At 37.9% G+C, this 26,653-nt stretch overlaps 2 protein-coding genes across 6 annotated transcripts in view; one reads left to right on the top strand and one right to left on the bottom strand.

The window, feature by feature from the left end:
* Positions 1-638: 638 nt before the first annotated feature.
* Positions 639-18,802, bottom strand: LOC107093018 (serine/threonine-protein kinase PAK 2-like). 5 transcript variants are annotated; one of them, XM_015387810.1, is made up of 15 exons: positions 18,580-18,802; positions 13,140-13,337; positions 12,924-13,030; positions 8,398-8,545; positions 8,291-8,307; positions 8,081-8,188; positions 7,866-7,980; positions 7,686-7,749; positions 5,876-5,924; positions 5,597-5,709; positions 5,400-5,517; positions 3,716-3,815; positions 3,422-3,618; positions 2,861-2,998; positions 639-1,953 (listed from the first exon to the last, which is right to left on the bottom strand). In XM_015387810.1, the coding sequence occupies exons 2-15, from the start codon at positions 13,318-13,320 to the stop codon at positions 1,867-1,869; spliced, it is 1,542 nt and encodes a 513-aa protein (XP_015243296.1). In that variant the 5' UTR covers positions 13,321-13,337; positions 18,580-18,802; the 3' UTR covers positions 639-1,866. The 5 variants fall into 5 exon arrangements, with proteins under 5 accessions (XP_015243296.1, XP_015243299.1, XP_015243297.1 ...); XM_015387813.1 differs by having other exon boundaries at positions 13,149-13,337; positions 18,580-18,801; XM_015387811.1 differs by lacking the exon at positions 18,580-18,802 and adding an exon at positions 15,796-15,948.
* Positions 18,803-26,105: 7,303 nt separating this feature from the next.
* Positions 26,106-26,653, top strand: part of yipf6 (Yip1 domain family member 6) — a 2,657-nt gene continuing 2,109 nt past the window's right edge. The window contains exon 1 of the mRNA XM_015387769.1: positions 26,106-26,642. Coding sequence (XP_015243255.1) covers positions 26,304-26,642 — 339 coding nt within the window. The 5' untranslated portion in view covers positions 26,106-26,303. The remainder of the gene's footprint in view (positions 26,643-26,653) is intronic.

Raw genomic sequence — 26,653 nt, 5'->3', positions numbered from 1 at the left:
TAATCTTCTACATTTTCACAATTATCTGCGTCAAACTTTAGTGCAATATCTGTTCATTTGATTTTAAATTTTGAGAGCAAGTGAAGGTTAAATACAATCATAGAATAACTGGTTTTAATGATTAGGATATATTTTTATCTTTATAAAGGGAAATAAGCTAGAATGTTTTTGCTTGAATTTTACTCACGCCATCTCCTTGATCATCCATTTATAGTGATATTTTTATTTGCTAAACTTACCCTTTCATCCATCCCAATTTAAAAGATTCCAGACATTTATCTTGTCTTACTTTCTTCTGTCTGCAAACATTCCTGTCTAGAATAATTCCATGTTTAACATCTCCTAGATTACTATGTCTTTCAGTTGAATGGGTGAGTATTTCTATTGTAACAAAGTGGTCCATGCCCTCATGTGTCTCTATGTGCAATCCTGACCTAACTTCAAGGACATCAGTTAAACACAAAACCCTTTAGCTCCAACTTTATTAATAATTTATTAACTCTTTGGATTTTATTTAAGGACAGTTGCTTATCTCACGATTGTCTAAAACAGTTTCTTTTCACACTTTCAGGTCATACAAACACATTTGGATTATTTGTTCTGGTTTAAGCAGATAACTGAAGCATAGTTTGTTTTTGTTTTCTTCAAAGTTAACCTGTCAGGTACCCAATAAGAATTGTACTCCAGTAAACACTTGTTAAAGAGACATTTTGATGTACTTATTTTCTACAGTAATCCCCTGGTTTAACTGGTAATCTAACATGAAGCTGGATTATTAAGGTATCACACAGTTTGGAGTCCATAACTCTACAAAACTAGGGGACTGACACTGAACCAGAATATAAAGAGAAACATAGATTTTAAAAATGTCCACCGCTGTTAGTTACTACAATGAAGTAACAATATATATTTATATATTATCAGCTGTTAAAAGTACAAGACATTACACAATATACAGACAATGTAACAAAAAATAAACTCCAGTATAACTTTGAACATGGTATAGAGGATAATTGTGTTGCACAGGGATCAAAAGATGAAGAGAAAGAATGACACCAAGTGAAAGATAAACGGTGCATGCAGAGGAGCAACTGTATAAAGAAAAAACTGAATGTTTTTTAAGATAAAGTTTTTATCAAGTAACCTGCATTCAGATGAGCTTGCATAGATTGTGCCCGCAAAAGGTACTGGAAACTTTACAAAAATGTTTGAGATGAATATCTGGATAATGAGATTTGCAACATATAAGAAAAAGATAATAGAAAATAATTCAAAAGTTGTATATTTTGTATGATTAAGTATCCATCATTCGTTGTGATAACTCGATTTTACTGATTTTTACGGTTTAAAAAAACGATACTGATGAGGTTTTTTTTTTTCACAGCACAAAGAGAACAATGTCTCATTCTGGGCCCCAGCACAGAAAAGGTTTTACGGTTCTAGGACCAGACTAGAATGTAACTAAAGACTACCAGTGAAAATAGTTGCAGATGTAATATGACCGAGTTCGTTCAACAAAAGATTCCCCTTAAACACTGTTTGGGGTTAAACTTTTTATGCATTAAAAGAATTTCTCTTTTGACCTGTCTGACATTGCATTTGTGGATTGTTTCAAGCAACAAGCTGCACATGAGACTATTAAAGAACTCCCTTTGGCGTCAAGCAGCTTTTTTTTAGCGAAGCAGGGATTTATAAGAGTATCAGTCCAGAAACAAAAGAGAGGGTGGAGCAGCACCTTAAGACAACTACGAAAACATAAACATTGATGGACTTCTTGTCCTCATATATATATAAATCACAGAAAGACAGTAGGTGGTCCATGTAATTTTTTTTTAAAGTCTTTAAACACAAGGGGGCAGAGTGGTGTTAGCGATTGCTCTTCATTGCCTCCTTGGCTGCCAGGATGAGAGGCGTCAGACTGGACAGAGGTTTCGCCTGCTTCAGGAATGGATGCTGTAGAGAAACACAGAAAAAAGGATGCAAGACATTGATTTTCTAATATTATAAACAGTATCATTTTATTTATAAGTTCCACCTGAAGCGCGTTAAAATATGTCCTCTTTGACTGTTATCTGGTTCTAAAGAGAGGTTGTACAATTAAAATCAAAATGATCAACTACGGATAAATATTAACAGAGCTGTGGGGAAACTGATCAGACAAGCGCTTCAACCATTTTAATAAAGCACCTTTAAATATGAACAACAAGCAGAGGCAGAGTCCTGCAGAAATCATGAATAGGGAGTTTTACAGGGCAGAAGTACTGCTTTATATACCGGTAGATTAAAATGACAAAGACATAAAAAGCTAGTTAACTCGTCTACAGGCTTAACGCAAACATCTCTCATCCTACATATTCAACAAAACGGAAAAACAAGGTTGTGATTTACTAATGTTGTGAGATGTATTTATCAAAGATGACAATCTTTGGCATAATTTACATTTACCGTATAAAGTGTCATTTACATGAGAACATAGATAAGCACTACTAAACTGTCTTAACATCTCATTGTAAATCTTGCTTGTATTTTTGCTCAAAGAAACTGAAATAAAAATAAATAAAAAAAGTAAATAAATAAATAAAAACTATGAACTGACCAAACAGCAATTTCTTGCATTCGGTTCCACCTGTCAAAGAGTTTTCAGTACTTTGTGTGCCAATGGAAACTTTAAAAAGCTGTTAGTAACATCCTCTAGATATCACACCTTTAGACAGAGGTAAAGCCTATTACACTTCTGCAGGTTCCTCCAGTGCAGGGAAAACAATATTCTGCTCTATAAAGATGCTTAAACACACAAGAATATAATCTCCAATATGCCTTAAAACATCTGGGTGACTAAAATAAGGGCTATTTGTTGTACCTGTAGCAACTCTTTACCAGAACCTCGTTTCTCCACATCCATCTCCAGAGAACAGGACAGGAAAGACCTGAAGACGGGAGATAACTTCTCTGGACTCTGCAGCTCAGGAGTCCCGTTGGTGGCGATCAAATACAATGCCTGAGTGAAGGAGCCATTAGAAAATATAATAGAATTATTTTTTTCCAATAGAGCATCTGATTATAGAACAAAAAGCTTAAGTAATGCACAACATTATTAGGGTTTTATATTGAATAGATTATTTTGCTTTCAATTTCTGATCCAGATGTTTCCATAGTTAATAAATCCAAGCAGGAGGCATTTTAGCCTCTTCTTTTAAAAGCCATTGCTTCTGGTATTCAACTTTCAGCCACATGATGGCGCAAGAGAAAAGGTCTCTCTGATTAAAAGTAAGAGAATCCTAAAAAAATGTTTTTATTCCACTCCTTCACTAAAGTTAATGTCATTTAAGTCAATCCAGTCAACAATTGCAGAAACATTTACACTACATAGTAGATGCTGAAATTGCTATAAAAAATTATCCAAATATTATAACACACTCACCCTGAGAGGATTCTCATTGAGATACGGAGGCTCTCCTTCCACCATTTCTATAGCCATGATCCCCAGAGACCAAATGTCCACTTTGGGTCCGTAAGCCTTCCTGGTCACCACCTCAGGGGCCATCCAGTACGGAGTTCCCACCATGGTGCTGCGCTTGCTCTGCTCAGGGGTGATCTGGGCACAGAAGCCAAAGTCGGCTGCAGAAGAGAAGAGAAAAGTTGGGGTGAGGTACAAAGATTTGTAAGTCCTTTAAGAACCATATGTGTGATCATGGATGAATCAATCCTTCCTTACTGAGTTTGACTGATCCATCCATCCCTAGAAGTACATTGTCGCTCTTAATATCTCTGTGGATGACCTGGTTGGCATGAAGAAACTCCAAAGCCTGCAGGACCTAAATACAAAGAGTAAAGAAATAATTTAAGTATACATGAATAACAATTAAAGATTGCATTAGTATTTAGTGTTGGTGGATCATTATCTATATATATATCTATATATGTATCTGTATAAATATAGATATATATACCAGATTCTTATCGGGTGATAAAAAAATAATCTCCGTTAATCTATTCTCAAAGCTGGTTTGGGAGCTGGGTCTATATTGACTAAGCTATAACGACTTTCACCTTCATATTTTAGCGCGAATGTATATCGGACGTTGATGTATATCTGGGGGCGAGAATGAAACAGTCTTCTAACCTGAGTAGGCCTACTGTGAAATAACCACATATAACACGACGTGCTGAAATGGATGCAGCTTTAAAGGCGCCGGATTTGCTTAGGGGAAAATTTATTTTTAAGAAGCTTCCTAATGGAAACCTTGACAAGACTAAAACCGCTTGCTCCTTGTGCAAGGTGGAATTAGTTTACTTCATGAGTTCTTCCAGTCTCAAGAACCACCTACAAGCAAAGCATCCCTTAGCCAATGCGGAAGATGCCGGCGTTACTGTACACCTCATCAACGCCAGCTGGGAACTTCTTTCCTTCGCTTTAGGTAGGCTATGGTATGTCATTTTAAATTAAATTTTACCATGACACCACAAATGATTACCACAGCATTATGTCGGGTCTTGATGATTGCTCGGGTGAATGTCGGTAAAGTGGGACGCTTGTTTAATCTATTTTCATCACCAGTTATCATAGCAGAAAAGCTTCCTGAAGCAGTTTGTGATGCATTTTGGAAACAGGAGATGAGCCCCTTGTCTAAGGCGCCACCTGGTTCTAGAAACCTGTTCAAAGACTTACTTTTACTTATTTAGGTAGCACACACGTATTATGAATGCCTTTGGCAGAATTTAAATGAGCCATTTTATTCAAGATGAATCTAAATTAATTCCAAGATTACACATGAAAATAATCTAGATTAAAGACAAATCTATGCCCACAACCAGTATTTATGTATCTTGAACTTATCTATATTTTGTGTTAACACATCACTATTTAAAGTATTTCAAGGGATTTCATGAGATATACCAACACAATAAATTGTGTATTATAAAGGGGAAGGAAATGGATCCATGTTTTCAAAAAACATTACAGTCCAGATAAAATGCTGAAATAACTTGTTACCATCTACCTTTATTTTCTAGTAGGCCAAAGGGAAATAGATTTACTCAAATCTAACCAGGGCACCTCCTCCCATGCTTTCTCTTTTGTCTTGTGGTACATCTGAGGGTAATCAACTGATTATTTTAGTCCAGCGGAAGAAAATTGGGATGAATTTCAAACCATGTCACACATTTCAGGGTGTATTTATAAAACAAAATGTGAAGAAATCCCAAAGTAATACATTGAGGTTTGTGGTCATAGTGAGAAATAATGAAAGCAGAGCAGCGTCACTGTAAGTAATCAGATGGTTGCAGAGGATCTAAACTTGTAACCTGGTGGAGCCAGTTTTATGTCGTCTAAATAAAGCAGCATAACTGATTTAACAGGTTTTATTCAGGTTCCATGATGAGGAATGAGATGAGCTTACCTCTCTGCAAACGGCAGCGATCTGAGCTTCGTCCATGCACGTCTCCGTCACCACATCAGTCAGAGAGCCACCGGCCAAATACTCCATCACCACAAAAAGCTCATCCCCAACCAGGAAACTGCACACAGAAACAGCTAAATTTGCTGCCGTGCACTGAGTTGTGGTTTTTCTCTACTGCATTTATAAGCAAGAGATACCTGTCTACAAAGTTGACAATGTTGGGGTTCTTCAGCTCTTTCATGACCAGGATTTCATTGATGATGAGCTCTTTCTTTGGTTGTTTCTGCAGGTTGATCTGTTTTATGGCCACCTGTAAATCAAAGCATTTAGGAAATGCTCACAGACTACGCCAATGGTATGTCTTAAAGAAGATTTGTTTAAAACATGTTTTTGTATTTGCTTAAAAAAAATCTGATTAAGAGATGCAAGAGGAGGACAAATGAAGAAAGTATTTGTTGCAATAGTGAGAAGCTCACCTCTTGACCTGTGGCAACATCTATGGCTGTGTAAACTGTACCAGAGGCCCTGAAAGAAAAGGAAATCAGAAGATAAATCAAAGGGGTTTGGGTGTTTTGTTTTTCTTTTACATGTACAGCTCCAATCCGAGGTGTTTACCCATCATGGGCACCAATGTCACATTTATTTAGACGTTTGAAGGGGTTATATTTTTAAGAAAAGACGATTATCAGGTTTATGTATCTTTGAACACAAGAAGTGGTTTCAATCTATATAACTTAATGTTATATTTCATGCCTATATTTCAATACGAGGATCAATGTACTTTAGCAAGCTGCAGAAAAATCTCATGTTTTACTCTCATTAACAAGCTTCTGCAATGATTCTAGCATTTTTTTTTAAGTCAGGTGAAAGCTACGAATATTATTGAGACTTGAAGGTGACTAATTTTTGTGCAACTTTCAGCTGCTGTAGAAATCTCTGGTTCATGTCAGGCTTTATCCACCGTAGTTCTTGTTTTGTTCCAGCACATCCTTAACCGGCCTGTCGATACGGGGAGACAACCAGGTCAGTTGTCCATGGCCAAAATTAGAGTGGCAAATTAGAGTGGTAGAGAGGCCTTGAATCAGCCCCATCTGTGGCCATGAATATTTTTTTCTTCGAAAAAAGTTTGCGAAGAAATACAGTTTTTATTCTTAAGTTTCATAAAATCCTTTCCAATAATTAATTTCTTCCAATTATAACTTTTAACCCACCTCCCATTCTTTCTAAATGGTTATGGCGCTGACTCAGCATGTTTAAAGTTTATTCAGCTGCTATACATAAGGCTTGCAGCACTGCAGGTAGAGACAGGAGCATACAGGACATACATTTTCCCCTCTGTGTCGGGTCAGGCAGCAGCTCTATTGATGCCACTTTAACTGAGGAAGCTGCCTCAAGCTGCAGAAACAGTTTAATTTTGAACAGTTGTCACCTGCAGAAAGTCACTGGCAGTCACAGCTTGTTGGCGCTGTGATGCCGCAAAAAACTCAGCAGTTTGTTCAAGATTTGTTCTCTATCTTTGCCAGATGAAGCTATAATTAAGAGGCAGCAGCTGTTGTTAAGAGGTTGCAATGTTTTGAATTTGACTGATGTGAAAACCAGGCACGTCTAGGGCTGCATCAGCCAGGTGCTGCAGCGGAACAGGTGAATAAATACACAATTCTGCTGTACAGCCTCAAATCCTTAAGTAAGATTTTGACCATAACATTTTATGCTCCAATCTAAACATGTCACACAAGCAGAAGCCTATAAATAGGATCGGTTGTGACAGGAGCAGGTATGGAAAGCCAAAAACAGCCAAGAATTCAATAAATTAAAAAGGGGCAAGATTTCTATAAAGAAAAGTGTTATTTGTGATGCATGCATTACATAAAGAAATATACTTTTTTTATCCTAAATAAATAATCAAATATTTGTATTTATGTAATAAATTATTAAAGACATAGTTTCCTTGCTTCTAGAAAAGGTTATGTAAAATTTTAACATTTGATCCAGGCTAAAAGCTGTCAGCTGGCCTGATCATAAACTATTTGAATCCATCTGAGAGAGACTGTTTGGGTGCTACAGTTGAAACTTGAACACATTTGAAAATGATCCCAAACAAAACTCAAAACTGAACTTTCAAGACATGGGAATAGCAGCAGGGATGTAGGTGTATATTATAGCCGTGACCAAGATGATATTCATGTTTTAAGGAAGTTTATGTAACTTTCTAACTGGAGCATAACTTCCTTTTATTTCAAAGTTTTGACGTTTCATATTCTCAGTTCAGCTAAGCGTCTGACTCACCCCTGGCCGATCTTTTCAAAGCGGGTATATTTCTTTTTGGGGTCTCCAACACTGACAATACTTCCTGAACATCACAAAAAGAAGAACAAATATACATTAAGTATATATTAAATGTGGTAGGATTGAATACAGCTTTTATTTTTTGTTATCTGACTATAATCTGTCGTGTGTTAAACTTACTTAATTTCTCCATAATTTCTTCATCAGATATCTTGCCCGTCCTCGGTTTCTGTCGGTCTGCAGCCTTGGAACCGTCTGACTCCGGGGCATGGGATGGGACCGACTTTGTGTACACCTTTAAAAAACAACACAAAAAAAGAGGATATAGCAGCTTTACTTTGCTCTACAGGCTTATTGAAATGTTAGAAATAAGTTCTAGCTCTAGTCAGACTCACCGATTTTGTGTGCTCAGGCCTTGGTGCAATAACTGGAGGTGGCGAATCGTCGTCATCATCATCTCCATCTCTTGCTAACGGAGAGGTAGCTGTACCTTTTTTGCCAGACTGCAACAGTGAAAGTAACCAAGAATACAAAATTATGCTCAGGAACTGCTTAGGGTAGAGAAAATTCATTAATTTGTGAAAATAATTATTAACGCTTCTCACCATCTGGGAATCTTTGTCTAAAGGAGACAGAAAACAGTAAAGAAATATAAAGATTACAGCTCAGTATCAAAGATTTATGTGATTTTCTATAGGGATGCAAACCTGACCTGAAGCAGAAACACTGAGATATTTCTGTTTCCCACTGGTGGAGTCGTAGAACTTGAGAGCATCAAGGACAGCCTGGGGATTCTTCTTCTGTTCCGATTCACTGATGTTGGAGGTCTGAAGAAGCCGGGCCCATTGCTCCGGCATTCCCTGGACAAACAAACATGCAGGCAAAGCTTATACTGATCAGTATCTGCACTTAAAAGAAGGGAAATAAATAATGGGAAACACCCTAAAAACACAGAATTAGTGGTCAGATACACGACACTATGCTTAATGATGCAAATTTGTTTTGTAAGTTTTAAGAAAAAAAATCCTATTAGCTCAATCTACATAACTCTGGTCTGAACAGGAAATCATTTGACGCTTCCTGTAAAATTATCAGAATGAGATCAAGTTCTCTTCCACATCAACTTCAGCTCCTTCAAGCCATTCAATTTAAAACTTTGAAAGCTGTTAAAAGACATTTTAATTTGTATTTAAACATCTGACATATTCTCTTCAGAGGCAAACCCTTAAGTTTTGTTTCCTTATATTCCCCTGTAAGGCTTTATTTCCTTGTGTATCAATGGTGGAATAAAAAGAAAATAAAAAAACCTGACTTGCCTGTTCCACTGAAACTCAACTGTTTGGAAATATTTCTGAAACATTAAAAGCCACGTCTGTAAATATAAAAGACCATCTCTGTTATTGCAGGTAATGCTGTTTATAATTAACCGTTTCCAACAGACCAACGATATGTTCAACCGCAGACGGCGGAAGCAGATAGCCAACTAATTACCAGATAATATTAATTAACCTACCATAGTTTGAACTGTGTTTAAGCAAACAGAAACAAATAGTTTACGTTTAACATGTGTGTTAATGTTGCCTAAATCCAGACATCCATTGCTTAGTTATATGGGGTGGTAGGGCTTATATCCTGGAGCCGAAGTAGCAAGAAATAACCCTCATATACAAGCTAGAAGCAGAATGGCTTCAGCCAGGACAAGAGCACCCAGGGGCCACCATGTTTTCTATATTACGATGAGAGTGATAAAACTGATATATGGCGTAATTCACAAACAATATTGTCCTAAGGGCCTTTTAGAGAAAGGCACAGGATTAATTCAACATACGAATTCATATTTTGCATTAACTCATTTAAGGTTTTTAGTGGGGGTGCACGTGCACCGATTCCAGTTCTCTGGCCAAACAACAATCTTTTAAAAGCCTTGCCTGCGAGTTCATATATCTGCAAATACCGATTCTAATCATATCTAACATGGTCAGGTGTTATAAATCGAGATGGAGCATATATCGCCTCTGAGATCTTGTAATTAGCTGGGTCTTATATCAGATGAATGATCCAGAATTCCGATCAAATAATTTTTGTTTTAATGGATACGATACACACCGATTTTTTTTCATCATCGAACACAGCACACACAGCAGCTAGTGGTTCATTTAAGCCTGCTTCAAGCTTGATGCCTTTCCTCCCAAGATATACGGCTCATTCATTCAAAGTAGTATCACATTGGTATCGGATATCAGCTGAACACATGTATCGTACTGGATTGGAACTGGAAAGAAATGGAGCACCTCTAGTTATAAGGTCACAACACACTTTTAATGCTGTAATCTTAGTTTTAAAAACTATGGAAATTACCCAAGAAACAACACAAACCTGTTTTATCTGCACAGGATGTAATGCTCTCTAACTGAAATAAAAAATAAAAAAAAAGCGCAGACGTCTCCCAGAATGAGATGGAAGGGGTTTTGCACAGCCAATCAATTGATCTAGGGTATAGTCCTCGTTAAGACCTTTGACAGTGGCTGATTTTCAAAGCATTATAGAGGAAGATACGATTGGTTGACAATATCAGTTTCACATGTAACATAGACGATTGAGCTTATAATACAAATCTGACTCAATCTATAAGCCCAGCACTAAAATTTAGCCCATAACAATCTCATACCAGCTAATGCTGTAGATATGGATACATTTAGATAAGTTTGCTATTTTCTTAAAAATACTTAGTGAAACAAGTAAATATCCCTTCATTACATTTACAAAGCAGCTAAGAGAAACTGGCTTCAATATCACAGTATATTCAAACCACAAGGGGAACAGGAAGTCATGGATTACTAATTAAAGGTTTCTGAACACACAGATCGAACTGAAAAAAAGAACACTTCATGTATATAAAAATATTTTTTATATAAAATGTATATATAAAAATGTAATAATATATATATTTTCTTTTTGAAATAGAATTCTTTAAATCTGATTGTGGCACAACTTTACAAGAGCAGCAGCTTTAAATGCACAACTTTGGCTATGGTCTCTTATTTATCAGTCTCAGCCGAGGAAAGATTTACATGAAATATTCAAAGCAACTAATAAAGTCCTCAAATAGTTATTCTGGAGGAATCAGTTTAGTAAGAGATATAAATCTCTGGGGAAAAAAAAGCTTTATCTACCATTAATTTTCTCCTTGGTTAGCCTTATCCTAATAGCAAAGGAGAAGAGGAGGCGACTATGAAATGTGAGGTTAAACATGACGAAGATGCCATACCCCCCCAGGTTGGAACTCTCCGTTCATAAAAGGAGAAGATGTGCATATTAAATGAGATTTAATGCAGTCAGTCACACACTGAAATCTAAAACGTCTCACGGTACAATAAAGCAAATACTTCCTTTTACACAGTTTTAGGTGTAACATCCACATATAAATAAAAGACAAAGCTTTCACAACTCTGCAGTCGCCTAGGTAACCTAAGTGGGAGTTAGGCATGGTGGAAGTGTTTGGAGAAGGGTTAGTTTGTTCTGGATTCTTTTATTGAAGGATTACTTGTCATTAGTAAATGGTTTCAGCCATTCATATCGATGATGAACTTTTTCTTGGTCTCTAAGTAAGCAAATGTTCTACAATAATCTTCTACGCCTCACTAATAATAAACATTCAGCAGCTTACATTGATTCTCACATCATTTTAGTAGTATGTGTATTCTTCCAGGCTTTATTCTAAACAACGCAAACTAATTGGTGCTTTCATATAACAGTTAAATGTATCTGTCAAATCTCTAGCATCCTGTATTAGCTTCAAACCAAGCATCAACGTCAGGATTAAAAAATAAGTGAAACAAGCATGCAGTATTGTGGAGATAGACAGATATTTATTTTTATATTTTTGGACTATATTCATTTTTTTCCTTGCATTGGTGCCTAGTTTGTCAATACCTTCGGCAGCCATGTCTTGAGATAACATTAAACTCATGCATTCCTCCATTTGCTATCAATTCTTAATGTTTAGTTTGATCTGTTAATAAAGTTTGGTTTATTATGTAAATGTAGGAAGAAAATGGATAAATTGCAGCCTTAAAGACCCTGTGTCAATGGACCTCACACTGCCCTGCTTTAGTATTCCTCCCTTTCATCCATAGGTATTAACAAGATGGAGCATCTTGCTGATGGAAATCATCCCCCCTGAAAGATGCTTCAACCAACTGTGCAGACGGAGCATTCAGGGTGATGTTCTGTTTGTTTGGTATTTTGGCATATGGGCCACATAGTGGAAATTAGCTGTTCTCTAACCAGAGTACCTTCTTAAACATGTCTGCTTTATTCTTAAAGCCGTTTGTGGTAATCCTTTAATGCCAACTCCTGTTGTTTTTTTTTTCCTCTTTTCTGCCCTTATTAACAGTCAAACTTACTAAAGTGTTTGCACATTAAATTGAAATATTGTTACAACCCCCATATGCAAGAAGACTGAAAGTTACTTTAGTGTTTTTAATGTTTACATTTTTTTTTATTAAAAAAAGTAATTGGGTATTAAGAATTCATTATGTTAATAATTCTTAATGTAAAAAAAGCTGGAGCAAACAGATCTCCGCTGACCTGATGGCCTACAGTGTGCGTCCAACGACAATGAAAGCTACACACACACCTAAACGCCTTTGTTTTGTATAACTTTCAGGGACATTTAATTGACATGCATTCATTTCTATTGCCTAACCCAGACCCTTAGCCTAACCCTAAATATTACTAATCAATAGAGGTAAATTTTACCATTTGGGGACCCATTGAATTTCCCCATTTGGACCACTTTGGACCTGCAGGTCCCCACAATGAGGGATATTTGACAATACACTGCCCAAAGTTGTAGCTCAAACAAACACAAACACACACACATATGGCTCCTCCTCCTCTAATGGCACTGTAGGTGCACAGACAGTACCAGCTGTAAGGGAAAATGCTGTGGCATTTGCCCCTTTAGACAGTAAATCTTTAGTTTATTCCAAGAATAGATCTCTGGGTAATGTCATCAGTGTTGCTGTTTTACAAAATCTTGGTGTGGAAAGCAGAATCATCCAGGTCAAAGCTCTGAAAAACATCAGCAGCTCCATGCAGTTACACTTTGGTGTGTGGCTATCCTTTTCTTTGTTTAACAACAACCTGTTTCTTTCATTCAGCTTTAAAGATTCCTTAGAAAATGTGTTAAAGGGGTATGATTACTTCCATAATGAGCCATTAAAACAGACTTACGGTGAATTCTCCAGTGACAGCATCAAAACCAACATGGATGGTGTGTTCAAAGTCTGATGGGGAGGAGATTTCAGGCCTGTCCTTGTCCTTATCCTTCTTTTTAGATCCTGCAGGGAAAAGGTCAAAGGTCATTCGTTACCTTTTAGCTAATTGTTATAGAAGCAGTAGGGTTTTTGGAGGTATTCTTTATGTGTTGGTTTTCTCCAACTATCTCACCTTTCTCACCTTTATCAAACATAGAGATGATCTTGTTCCTGGGTTTCTTCTCCTCTGGGGCAGACGGCAGCGGCCGAGAGCTGTGATTGGCCGACTGGGGATCCTTGGCTCCTCCTCCTTGGCTGCTCATCCTGACAGGGGGGGCGGGGGGCTTATCCTCACACACTCCGCTGTCACACATCTACACCTACGGTCAACCTGCAGAGTCAGAAAAAGGGACAAAAACAAATCAAATGTAGGATAAAAAAGACCCAGATTAACGCATGTAAAAGAAAAAAACTAAAGAGAAGTAGTTTGAGCTCACATCTTCCTGTTTTTTTTTTTTCAGTCATGTTTCACAATGCTCAACCAACTGTTGCACAGCAGGCCACGCCGCTACAGGAAAACAACTTCAAAATCAGTTAAAACAGACAGAAAGCAAAGACAAGGACTTACAGAGATTTAACCAATCCATCCATGCTGCAGTTGGGTGTAAAAAAAAAAACTGGAATGAAAGGAGCAAAGCGCGAGCAGGAAACAGGTCCGAATAGACAAAGCAGCGTGCCGAGTCTCGCTCGAAGACACAAATGAATGAGGAAGGAAAGAAGGCAGTGTGAGACAGAGCGCGAGAGCGCAGTGTGTAGATGAGTGGCAGAGAGGAGCTGTGAACACTGATGTAAAAAGAGAGATTACTTCTGCAAAAACTGGTGACTTTCACAATATCATATATTTAAATAAAATTATTCTGTACACTGTATACTAGAAAATGAAGCTAAAATGCACAGCATAATTATAAAAACCTCATTACAAACTGCTGAGACATTATAATATAAAAAACCCTTGGCATCCATAGTGATCCATAACATCAAATAAATACCAACTAAAGTCAGTGGTGATTTTAAGGTGTCATCAAACACTTTTACTGGAGTAACATAGAAAGCAGTACTATTTAAACACCATGACTATTAAAAACATTTCCAAACAGGTAAATATGTTTTTCATGCATGCAGAGGAAAAGTGGGGGAGACTCTTTTCAGCCACTGGTAACATGCACCAACAGGTGTGGGAGGGGGGAGGCCAAAATTAATTTTTTTTTAAGAAAGGAGTCATTTTACCATAAAAATCTAAAAAGCTCCCACAAAGGTCTCAAATTTATAACCTGTTAGGTGTTTTTTCTTTATTTGCTCTTGCTTTCACTTACAAACAGCAACCACAAGCACCCAGCTGCTGGCAGAGGAGCTGCTTCCTACTTTGCCTCCTGTTCAACAGAAAGCCACAAGCTCTCATTATGACTTGAGTCTGATGAGGAAGGGGGTTGGGGCATCGTTCATTCATCATTAAAGGCTCTCCTGAATGTCTTGACTCCAAGTTCTCAAGAAGTTTCCTGTTAGAGATTGCTTGATCTCTCTGTGCATGCACTGGTTTTTCTCTTGGTACTCCAGTTTCCTCCTAAGTCCAAAAACGTACATGTTGGGTTGATTGGCCAATCAGAACTAGTTCTGTGTGAGTGTGTTTAAGCAGGACAGGGTGTCTCTGTGTCTCTAGGGTCCTGGTGTAGCCACCTGTTGAGTTTACTCAAGATATTGCCGATCAATGGCTGCATATAGGCAAACTGCAAGACTTAAACGGGAGTACAAAATATGTGTATGTATTGTGGAATAAAATTAACTTCTTCAAATTTCTTCAGAGATTCTTTCCAAAAACAAAGATTTGGGGCAGAGTTTGATCCCACCTTCAAACTGAAAAAGATATCTCCGCCACTAAGCTCCCAAACTCTGTAGGAGTCTCTCCTTTAATGGTGCTTTATGACGTTTGATGATCCAGATTTCAGATGTTGGAGAAGTGATTTCCAACATCTGAAACCACAAAAATGTGTGGTTTAACGACCATAAAGCACTTTACCTAACAGTTAAATCTTATTTAATGTCATTTTTACATTAGGGATGCTAATGCAACTAATGCCACAGTAACAGTATGGGAATGAAAGTCATTCCATCTGTTCGCCTAATATGGTAAAAACTGAGATTGCAGGCTGTCTCATACACCGGTACCAATGTACACACTCATGAAAAAACCCATCAACCTCAAAAGCACTTCATCCAGTCTTGCAGAGCAAGCGGTGCGATCAAGTGTGAGCAAAAAGCGATGCTCTGGGTGACATCACAGACAGGAAACAGGAAGCAAACAAAGGTTTCCTCACTTCCTGCGTCTGACCGCCAATGACAGAGGTTGCAGGAGAACAAAAGTGAGAAACGTGGCTCGGGTGGGTTTGACCTCTTCTTTACACACAAGCCCTCCTTCTGCAGGTCTTATGCACACCTGACCCCCTTACGAAGCTACATCCGAAACCAAACCGTGCAACCGTCTGATGTAGACTAAGATTCTAAAAAAATAATCAACAGGCTGTGGAACAGGAGGGCTTTGTTACAGAGGGGTTGACTTTACAAACTGAAAACAAACTTAGAAAATAACTCATGTGCAGGAAAACGGTGCTGTATTATTTGAGCAGCTCCAGAGGCGAATGCTGAACTCATATCCTAATCGTTATCCTGTGCAATGACTCAAACAGCTACTTACAATAGTCTTTTTCTATTGCAAATAACCATGAAATTTGCTGAAAAGGACTCACTAGGCTTGGTCCGTTTAAATCTCAAGGTTTAATCTGTCAAACACTCACCTGTTTGCAGCCTCCTCTCTGCCCAACAGAAGACCTGGTAAATTATGAATGAAGCCTTGTATCCCAGTTGAGTATATTGACTGCTCTCTTCAACACTCCTTTACTTATTTCGCTCTCTCAGTTCTCCTCTCCCTCTCTTTTTTTTACCCCTCTCAGGGCAGGTCTTTGCAGGCTACCTCATTCCTTAGCTTACTTAGATATGGCAAGTACATTCTTGCCCAGACAAGATAGAATTATACCAAGTAGAAAGAGACCTAATGAGCTGATTTTGGGTGCATTGGGCCAGGTTTGGACAAGTTACTTCTAAGTAGGAATTCCATAGCTGCAGGGCTGCTGCAGTGTTCAGGGCAGGAGGGTGTGTTCACTCTAAATCGTACAAATAAACACACACACCCACAGTAGTTTAATACGTGTCTTTGCCCAAAACACACATTCCTCTAGCCAAGACAGGTTCTATTATGAGCAGCTGAAGATGATTTTCTGTAGCTTGAAGGTAGACTCTTGGAGTCAGGATGGAAAAGTGCGGACGTAAGCAGTGTGGGGTTTTATCTCTGCTTCATCATGTCAGTGGTAGTTCTATACTGGTTGCCTTCTGAAAACTCAAATCTGTTTTATTTCTTTGAAAATATAAGATACAATCCAGTGTGCAATAGTCTCCACATAAAACTCTTTTCTTTATTCTACTTTAAAAAGAAATCATGCATTTAACAAACCTAAAGAGATTTTTGCAAACGGTCACAAGCTAATATGGAAGTCAGAATAAAATCATCTTTACAGCGAATAGTTAAAATTCCTGGTCACCCTCTTTGCTTTTCTGGACTTGTTGCAGCATTTTTCCAGTTCTTGCTATTGTGTCATTTGTTTTTCTTATCTTTATAAATATTTTATTACATCTTACTGTGTATCTCTATTGATTACGTATATCTCCTTTGTTATTTTACAGTAGCTTTGGTTTAGTTCTACATTCCAGTCTGTTGCTGTCTTGCAGTAATCGATCATATAAATTTGCATGCCCGTGCATATTCATCCCTCAACACAACAGCTTTTAAGCATGACCTTTAAAAAAAAAGAACTTAGATAAAGTGAGAGACTCGCTGATCTTGAGTCATCAGGCATGGACCAAAAAACTGTGAACATAAAGGGTTTTTATTTTCATCATAGTAGAGAATGTTTGGTGAATTTTGAATATAATTAACATCTAAATCTTTATCTTCTTGTTGAATAAATGCACATTTATTCAACAAGAAGATACCATGAGGAGCTATGAATGAATTACATTCATAAATTTATTTACATTTTTACATATTTTCTTATTGGTTGGAGAAATTATACTTTTTGCTACACCGACTTGCCTGGAAACTATATTTTGATGGATAACTTGGTGAAATAATGAAGTTGATGTTCAAATAAATTGAATATGATCGCATTTATACATCTGATCATACTTGATTTAAAATTTCAGCTCCACTTATATTATTTTTAAATGTTGGCTTTTTAATTCCTTCAGTTTTATTCATCACAAATGCTCTAAATTCCTGGTTTGCCTCAATAATTTTTCCATCTGTTCTAAGGTTACAGAAACTCTTTTCAGAAATGTGTCTCATACACAGTTCCATCCCTCTAACCCTTCATAATTTCTCTTCCCCATTTTTTCCACCCTCTCTCTGCATCAAGAGTACTTTCTATTCCCCGTGGCTGGCAGCCATCAAGGGAAACCCACTTCCTCATCCTGGAACTCCCCCAAGCCCAAAAGAGTCATAGGATCCAGCCCGACCAACCAGAAGGCAGCAGACACAGCCGCCAAGCTGTTTACAGGAAGTGGACAACAAGCCTTTTGTGTTCAACTTCTATAAAAGGATATTCAGAGGAGGACTTCCTTGAAGGAGTCATGGAACTGACACCATGTCCACGTCCTCTCTCTCTTTAACCAGCACAGAAAAAAAAAAAAAACGTCATGCACATGGCCAGACTGTAAGACATACAGTGTTTATAGTAAATGTAACTTAGTAAGGCCTTTCACCACATCCCACTAGTGGAAAATGAAGCATAAACTCAGAGTACAGCTGCATACTTTCACCTGGTATTTAGACAGCTGCCTCACCCATCTGTCAATATTTGGACCATAAATCTGGCATCCTGGGAGTGTGGAGCAGGTAGAAATAAAGACACAGTGTTAATGTGTGTAAGAGTTTCAATAGTTCAGCACCAGAGGTCTAAAAAGGAGAAATGGCAGATTTTTGCAATGAAAGATGGCTGCCCTCAGGACAGCCAGTGAAATTACACCATAGCAGATGGTCTCTTTATATTGTCATTTTACTGTAAGATCATAAACTTATAGCTCTAATTCTCAACATCTATGCAGCAAACCAATAGTTGACTTTATATGCTCTAGGTTTCATTCAGAGTTTAAGTGTATCACTGTTACAGAGTTGTTACAGAGGTGTTCTGTTCACCTCTGTAACAGTTAGATTACTATGGGTAAAGTAAATAAAAAACTGAGTCACATAATGTGAATTCATCTTAAAGCAGCTGTTTAATATTACAGTTTGTGTAAAAAATAATAGATTTTATAATAATCTAAAATTATAAGTTAAAATGATGAGTTAAAAGGATGCTGGACATGTAAAGTTAGTGATGTTGCACTCACAGAGGCACTCTTTGTTTTCTATCCTCCAAATTAAGAATAATAGTAAGTTTATATGATGGAAAACAATTATTCAGCAGACATTAAATCACTGGAACAAAAATGAGAAAAGAGTAAAAATAAAAGGGTCCCTAACTTACCTGTAGTCGGCCTTAAAAGTAGGCATTAACTTCATTAAGGTTGAAAAGCAGAGTATCTGTCCAGCACAACCTCAGATTTACTTCCAATAAAGCTCAACTGTGAAACTGCAATAGTCCAACTAAAGTAAAGCTTAGTCCAAAAAAAGAAATTAAAAGCCTTTCTAACAGGGAGACAAACATTGGTCTGTCTCGCCGGGTTCTCCCAGCTGAGTTTTTTTTTTTTCTTTTTCGTTCAGTCCGGGGAGGAACCCAGCAGAGGGGAAGCGGAACAGCGCACTAGAAAAATTGTCTCCTGCGCGCATCCGTAGCGCCCACCAAAATATTCACATTCCAGGAAGTGAATTTGCTAAACTTTCAGAATAAAAGCACGAGGAATTTTTTTTTTCATTTTATATATATATATATATATATATATATATATATATATATATATATATATATATATATATATATATATATATATATATATATATAACAAACCAATAGTGTACAAAGTCTCGCTGAGGTGCAGACATTTAAACGTCGGTAGAAAAAAAAAATAGACAGAAACATGGGGCTAAAAAACAACGACAGATGCATAAACAATAAGGCCAATGAATAAAAATAGAGCAAGATTTAAAACAAAAGAAAAGTAGAAATACTGGCAGTTACTTTTTTGGCAGAAACAGATTTCGAGTTTTTCAATGAGGAGTAATACAATTTAAATTGATTAAGAAAACATTCAAAACAAGGAGTAGAACCTCTCTATTTACAGCAATGTATATGATATTTGACAAGCAAAAAAACAATATTAACCATATCTGAAATCTTACTATCAAGGTCATCAACATAATACAACACGTGGGTGATTGGTATTTCTTGGATGTCCTCAATTTAAGGGACAACCAATTTTTGATGTCTCTGCATAGTTTAAAAGAAAAGGGACAGGGAAAAAAAGAGCATGTTAAATCAAATTTAAATATTTTATGCAAAGGTTTAACCTTTGGTGAAACGGGCCATTTAACAAATTTTGAGAATGCCTACTCAATTAAGGGCAAAAGCACGGGGAAAGTGGCTTAGTGCTTCTATATTTGTGCAGATTCTTACAACATATCTATCATTCAGCTAAGGATTAATATCAAATTATTAAAATTAAAAACACGTTGCTGCTTTTAATTGTTTGTTTTACTTTTGATGCTGATTTAGATGGCTTTATGTATAACGTGTTGTTGTATTTTTGTGGGTCATTTTGTCTCAGCTATATGGAGGACCAACTCTGCCATATTTTAAAAAAAAAACAGTAATAAATAAATGCTTAATAAATAAATAAGCATACAATTAATTCCAACGAACTCATACCATTAATTCCAGGACCAACTCTCTCTAAGACACACCCCTTCTTATTTACTTAATGAGGCAGAAATGCATACAGAAATGGCATCGAAGAAATATATAGGGTAAAAAATACAAAGGAAGAATAAAAACAGACAAAAATATTATATCATGCACATAAATAAATACTTTAAAAAATAAGTAATAAATAAATAAAGTTGAAGATTATAAGGGACAGTAAATAAATAAGGTAATTATTACAAAGGCGAATAAATAAAGAAGCTAATTAAAAGAGATTCATACATTTATGTCTCTCTGTATAATTTAATTTCTACCTAAATTTATTAGCTAATTATATTTTTAAATATGGCAGAGTTGGTCTTCAGCCAGTGAACTGATTTGTGTATATATATTAAGATTTCACTTATTGTTTAGCATGTTGTTTCTCTGAACATGGTGTTGTTTAAATACTATTAAAACATGCTACCATACACTGATGACATCATTCTGAAGTATACATGCAGTCACTGCCTGATCCTTGAAAAAGCCTTTAGTCTAATGGTAAAACAACATGTCTTCCTTTTCCTCCATGTTAAAAGCCAAGATGACAGTTGGATAGGAAGAAATGATGGACAACAACGGTCAACCACCTTAATAATTGGTTGAAATAAAGGGGACATTTTTTAGAAAGTCTGCAAGGACCGGTATAAAATCACCCAAATCACATTCTGCATACCACAAAAGTTTGCAAATATCTGCAAATTAATCAGAACCCATAAGACAATTCTTCAAGCACCAAGGTGATTCTACAAACAGCAGAGCAGAAAAAGTGTTCATATTTAAGCAGAGACATGTTCTGTAATCTAATAAGAGATTTATCTGGGTAAAATTAGAGACTGATAAATAGATTCATAGTCTAACCCCAGAAGATGTAAAATTCTTAAAAAAGTTGAAGTAGAATACATTAAAAAAAAAAACTTTTATCACCACGCAATTGTAAATGTGACATTAGGAGCTATGTGAAGACAGAAGAGAGGATGATGGGCATGATGGCCCTATTGTATCTGGACTCAACTGGTGCTGCATAAGTCCATAATAGGCCCAGATGATGATTGCCACAGATACCTTTTGGAAATGCGGGAATATTATACATGATACGGGAACATTGCATCATTTACCAGAGCTGTAAAGGAGTCCCTCCACAATGCACTTGTTTCACTATTTTTTCTTTAAAATGCTAAATATTTAATAGCTTGCGGTTTTATTCTGATGATACTTTAATATTTTTCCATAACAATGTTTATTTTACAGTTACGTTTTTAATATGTATCTGAATATCTGTATATATGTATCTGTTATATTTGCATCTACTCACAAAATGACTTAACAAATGTCACTCTGATTCTATAATACCACTAAAAACTGTTGATTGATGAGTGTTTTTTTTATTCTATTATCTGCATTCAGTGGAGGGAAATTATTAAGTATTAAATATGGTCAGAGATTTGAAACTAAGGTTTAATTTTCTTTTTTTTTTTTTTTTTTTGTGGGAGAATTTATCTATAGCGTCCCAATCCACACCCCATTCCAGGAGATGGCAGTAATGCACATCAGTAAGTTGCTTGCCAACCACCATAAAAAAGAAGAGGAAGACAAAGACTTTTTTTTTTTTTTTTAACAACACACAATGCAAACATTTAAACAATTGACATAAAAGTGTCAGTTAAAAATCACTATTAAGGTAAAAACAAGTGTCAGTTAAAATCATTAAATGAGGAGCTTGTTAAAATGTATTTGTCCTTCATCTGATACAGTACATAAAATGTTGTTAAAACCCCACAACTGAATAAAATCCTCGATGTTCTGTATGGCTCTGTGGAAGTGGAACTACAGCCTTATTCTGGCTTTAACGTTGCACTTCCACAGAGCCACGGCATCAAGGTGAGGTTGCTTCTGCAGTCCGTCTCTATGGGACAGGTAAATGACCATCTTTCCTCACTGTTTAAAACATTTAAAAGTCTGGCCTTTGGCTTATTCCTTCTGTTTTGGAAAACTCCTATAAAAAATATTTTTTGGCTTGGAGAAGAAACGTGGGCAGAGGAAGGTGATTCACTCTCTACTATCTGACCGGGGCAGCAGCTAAGTGAACGAAGCCAGATCAGGAGGAGGGCTGTGGAGTTTTACTCCTCTCTGTTTGAGAGTGAGGTCAAGGACAACGAGGATATGCTAGGGGAGTTCTGCAGTGGGCTGCCTCATGTGTCGGGTGAGACCAACCTACAGCTGGCGCACCCGCTAGAACTAAAAGAGCTCCACACAGCCGTCTTGAGCATGCAGGGCCAGAAGACCCCTGGAATCGACAGGCTCACCGTCAAATTCTACAAAGCTTATTGGGACTTTTCCTAGCTCAAGACCTGCTGGATGTAAACAACAAGAGTCTGGCCACTGGTTCACTCTTGCTGTCGTGCCGCAGGGCAGATGTCACCCTTCTCCCGAAGAAGGTAAACCTGCAGTACATCAAGAACTGGCACCCTGTGTCTCTCCTCTGCACCGACTACACGATTCTCTCCAAAGCCTTAGCAACTTGGCTAATGGAGGCTATGGAGCAGGTCATCCACCGGGACCACACCTACTGCATCCCCGGCAGGTCAATGGTAGATAATATCTACCTAATTTGAGATGTTTTGGAGGTCTCCGGTTCATTGGGTTTTGGAACAGGCTTGCTCGCATTAGATCAAGAAAAGGCGTTGACTGCGTCGATCACAGCTTCCTCTGGAGAATGATGGAGAGGTTCGGGTTCAGTCTGATTGGCAAGATCAAGGGGATGTACAGCGCCATAGAGAGCGTTCTGAAGATTAACGTTGACCTGTGTGCTCCTTTCTGGGTGTGTAGAGGTGTTCGGCAAGGCTGCGCTCTGTCCTGAATGCCACAGACATCCTCTGTAATTATAGATACACCAGGTATCTTCCAAATTTAAACAGAACAAATACGAGTATCATAAAACCAAAAATCCACACATCTACAATATCCTCCATTGACAGCGTTGTGAAACACACCATCCTCCAGGTCCTCCAGGAGGCAGGACAGGACAGGTCCCCTTTTCCCTGTCTTTCAGTTGAGTAAATTTGATCAATTGCATTGATCCATTTTTTGACTTCGGGCGATATGAAGAGAGCTCAAGACACAGCAAAGCAGGGACAGGCAAGGAGGTGCAGGAGCAGCAGGAAAATGCGACCACCTTCTTCAAGAGTCAGAACAGAATCATTAGTATGTGTGTATATGCACATGATTGAATTTGATTTTCTTCCTAAAAGATTAATCATAGAAAATCCTAATTTCTCTCTATTTAGTATTAACCTCCTGTGACTAGTTATTACATTCTAATAATAAATGTTCCACTGTGTCCATCTCATTACAGTGATTACAAGTCACTGTTTCATGTTTCCCTATTCTGAAAAGAGAACTATTAAGTCCAGTGTGACCAATTCTAAGTCGAGATATGACTTCCTCTTCTTTCCACCCTCCATTCATACAACAAACCCCACACAGTCTTTTAAATTTTATATAGATCTCTACCAGTGTAAAGGAATCCTTAAGTTAAAAATATCTGATTTTAAGGCCTGTTTAGCTAATATATCTACTTCTTAATTTCCTTCAATCCCTACATGAGCAGGAATCCAGACAAATCGAACAAAACATTTCTATTTATGAAGCTGAACTAATAGGTGATATATATCTAATAATAAATCTAATCTACAAGACTTGCCAGATTTGATACTTAATAATGCAGCTTGACTATCTGATGCAATTATATAACTATTTTCTTCCCTAACATTATCATCAAGCAGCCATTCTTAAGCTAACATAATGCTAATTAATTCAACTGTAAAAACTGCTAGATGATTTAATTAAGACTTTATGGTGTGGGGTTTTCACAGCTGGTCCTGTTCTGCCATCTTTAAATCTTCCAAAATTATTTTTAACTATAACCCAATCTGGAGTCTTTCCCTTTTTAATAAATTCCTATGTTCCTACTTCTTCTTCTTGTAGAGTTTCATGGCGTTTGGCAAACAATGTAAAAGGTGCATTACCGCCACCAACTGGTAAGGAATGTGGATCTTCTTGTTGTATTTTATGGAGGCTGGCAAACCAATTGTGGTGCATTACTGCCACCAACTGATATGAAGTTACACAGGAAACAGGAAGCCAGACTCATTGCCAGAAAAAAAAATAAAAAATACTAAAAATTTAATGACTTTGAATTAACCCAACATCATAAATGACTAATAGTAATACTGTGGGGATTTCCCAGGCCTCTGAGCTTTTGGACACTTCTATGACACGGTCGATGTTGAGACCAGAGGGAAGTGTTTATATAGTCCTTTAGGGGCATACATAGGACTCCAACAGGTGTGGGGCCATTTTCCTCCTTGCCTCTATGAGGATGATCTCAAAGGCTGCGATGAACAGGATGGGGGAGATGAAGCATCCCATGGCAATACCAACCTCTTGCTGTTGCCAGCCTGTTGTGAAGTCCTGGTTGGTGCAGCACATCTGGATGTTTGCAAAGTACCTGGCCACCAGGGTGCGAATGCAGACAGGGATGTAAAAGAGGTCCAGAGCATAGTCGATGAACTAGTGTGGGAAAGTTCTTTATGCAATGGCAAGGTCCAACCACACGGCATGCAGGTCTCTTCACTCTCTGGATCTGCTCCCATATGACTACTGAGTGTTCCTTAGAGGCACCCCAGCCTTCTGGCAGCTGGTGTCAATAAACCTGTTGTTCATGAGGTAGCTGGTCAGCCTGTTGGACAGGATGGAGAAGATTTTCCTTCAACATTCAGGACCGCAATGCTCCTAAACTGGCTGATGGTAGAGTGGTCTGCTTCCTTTGTATTGAAGACTGTGACAGGCTTCTAAGGCTATTTCTCACCACCTCCCACTAAGACAGCAGGCCCTCCCTCTCCTCTGCATTAGACTTTCTACCCTGCTTCTGTACTGACATCACCTTTTCACCAGTAGCTAATCTCCCTCTCTTCTCCCCTTTTGCTTTAGCCCAATGCTCTGCTTCCCGCCACTGCCCCTGCACTCATCATAGAGTATTACACCAATGTTGTTTAGCTTGGTTTCCACCTGACCATGCAAAGAGTGATGTAGCAGGATACTGCGGTCCTTATCCAGCTGCTGCTAGTCTGCTATTTCATTTGCTTCTTGCCATTTGACTGGCTGCCTCTGCCCCGGTTCTCTCAACTCTGCCCTCTGCAGTGGATCTTGGATGTTGGAGTTTGGTGGTATCCTAGGGTCTGCTGGTGTTTTAAGGGTGCTCTCATTGTTGCCACCTTCAGAAGAAACAGGGTCCACCATGAGCTTTCTTGAACTCACTGCCAGTCCTCCATCCACAACGATGGAGTCCTCAGCACTGTGGTTAGCAATCTGGATCTGGGTTCCTTTTGTCTGACCTCCTGCTCAATTTAGTTCAATTCAGTTAATTTATATCGATCCAATTCAAAACACATGCCATCTCAAGACACTTAACAAAGACAATTCAACCAGATCATACAGTCAAATTCATTCAAAGATTTATATCTAAGGAAAACAAGTTGATTGCACCGACTCACTCGAAGGCAATCCCTCATACCAAGCATGCTTGTAGAAACAGTAGAGAGGAAAAAACGTACAATAACTGATAATAAAATAAAAACTGTTTTACTCAATCTTTTAATTGGAGCGTTTAATTCTTATTCATTTATTCTTTCCATCTAAAAAAGCAACAACACTAATATGTTACCTGAAAGTTAGTAAGGAATCAAAATAAATACAAAATAAAATCATATTATGAACCTGTATTTAAAGAACTGGAGCTCCTCTGAGTAAAGGGCTGTTTATGTTGTAGTGCTTAGTTAATGTTGTAGTGCTTTCTTTAATGTTGTAGCGTTACGGTTGTACTGCTTTCCTTAATGTTATAGTGCTTTCGTTGATGTTTTAGTGATTTATTTAACGCTGTAGTGCTTTCGTTAATGTTAAAATGATTTATTTAATGTTTTAGTGCTTTCTTTTTAATGTTTTAGTGCTTTCTTTAATGTTGTAGCGCTTTCGTTAATGTTGTAGCGCATTTGTAATTTTGCTTCTTTGATGTTGTAGTAGTTTGCACCTCAGGGCCACCGTACTAACAGCAGCCGGGACACTCGAACGCATCATCACCTACGTAGTGCGGAAGTAAATGGTCTTTCATCTGACTGTAGTGTGGAAGTAAACAATCCTCGGCTGACGTGGTGCAAAATCCGTGTCGGATCACCGCCTGAAATTATTATTATTGTTTGAGCGGCTGCTCGTTTATTCACAGCTGTGGTTGGTGTATGTTTAATGAACGTAAATAACATTTAGTGGTGCTGGTGGTAAGCTCAACTGCAAAGTAGATGGCGTCAGATGAGGAGACAAGTAGGCCGTTCGCTGGATTATCAAACGTTTCTATATCGGAAGAGATACCTGTGGAAGGGGACATCACTGTCCCCACCGGCCCTTCCACCAGAGACGATGAGTTTTCTACTCTAGACGAGCCGGTGAAGGAAACTGTTCTACGTGATCTCCGCGCAGTGGGGAAAAAGTTCATTCATGTGATGTATCCTAAGCGGAGTTCAGCTCTTTTGCGAGACTGGGACCTGTGGGGTCCTCTGCTGCTCTGCGTAACGCTGGCTCTGCTGCTCCAAGGCGGCGCAGCAGACAGCGACGACCAGGGGGGACCGCAGTTCGCAGAGGTAAACAGGCA

Source organism: Cyprinodon variegatus, unplaced genomic scaffold (genome assembly GCF_000732505.1).
Source record: "Cyprinodon variegatus isolate N-32 unplaced genomic scaffold, C_variegatus-1.0 Scaffold403, whole genome shotgun sequence".
Lineage (NCBI taxonomy): Eukaryota > Metazoa > Chordata > Actinopteri > Cyprinodontiformes > Cyprinodontidae > Cyprinodon > Cyprinodon variegatus.
Note: the sequence above shows the minus strand (reverse complement) of the source record. Positions and strands in the feature narration are given on the sequence as shown.

Bases quoted from the DNA above. Each gene is read 5' to 3' on its own strand.
- LOC107093018 (XM_015387810.1), bottom strand. From the start codon at position 13,320: ATGTGTGACAGCGGAGTGTGTGAGGATAAGCCCCCCGCCCCCCCTGTC. The intron at 8,546-12,923 runs GTAAGTCTGTTT...TTGTTTGTCCAG, and splicing joins CTGTCACTGGAGAATTCACC to GGAATGCCGGAGCAATGGGC. The intron at 5,925-7,685 runs GTGAGTCAGACG...CTTTTCTTTCAG, and splicing joins TTTGAAAAGATCGGCCAGGG to GGCCTCTGGTACAGTTTACA.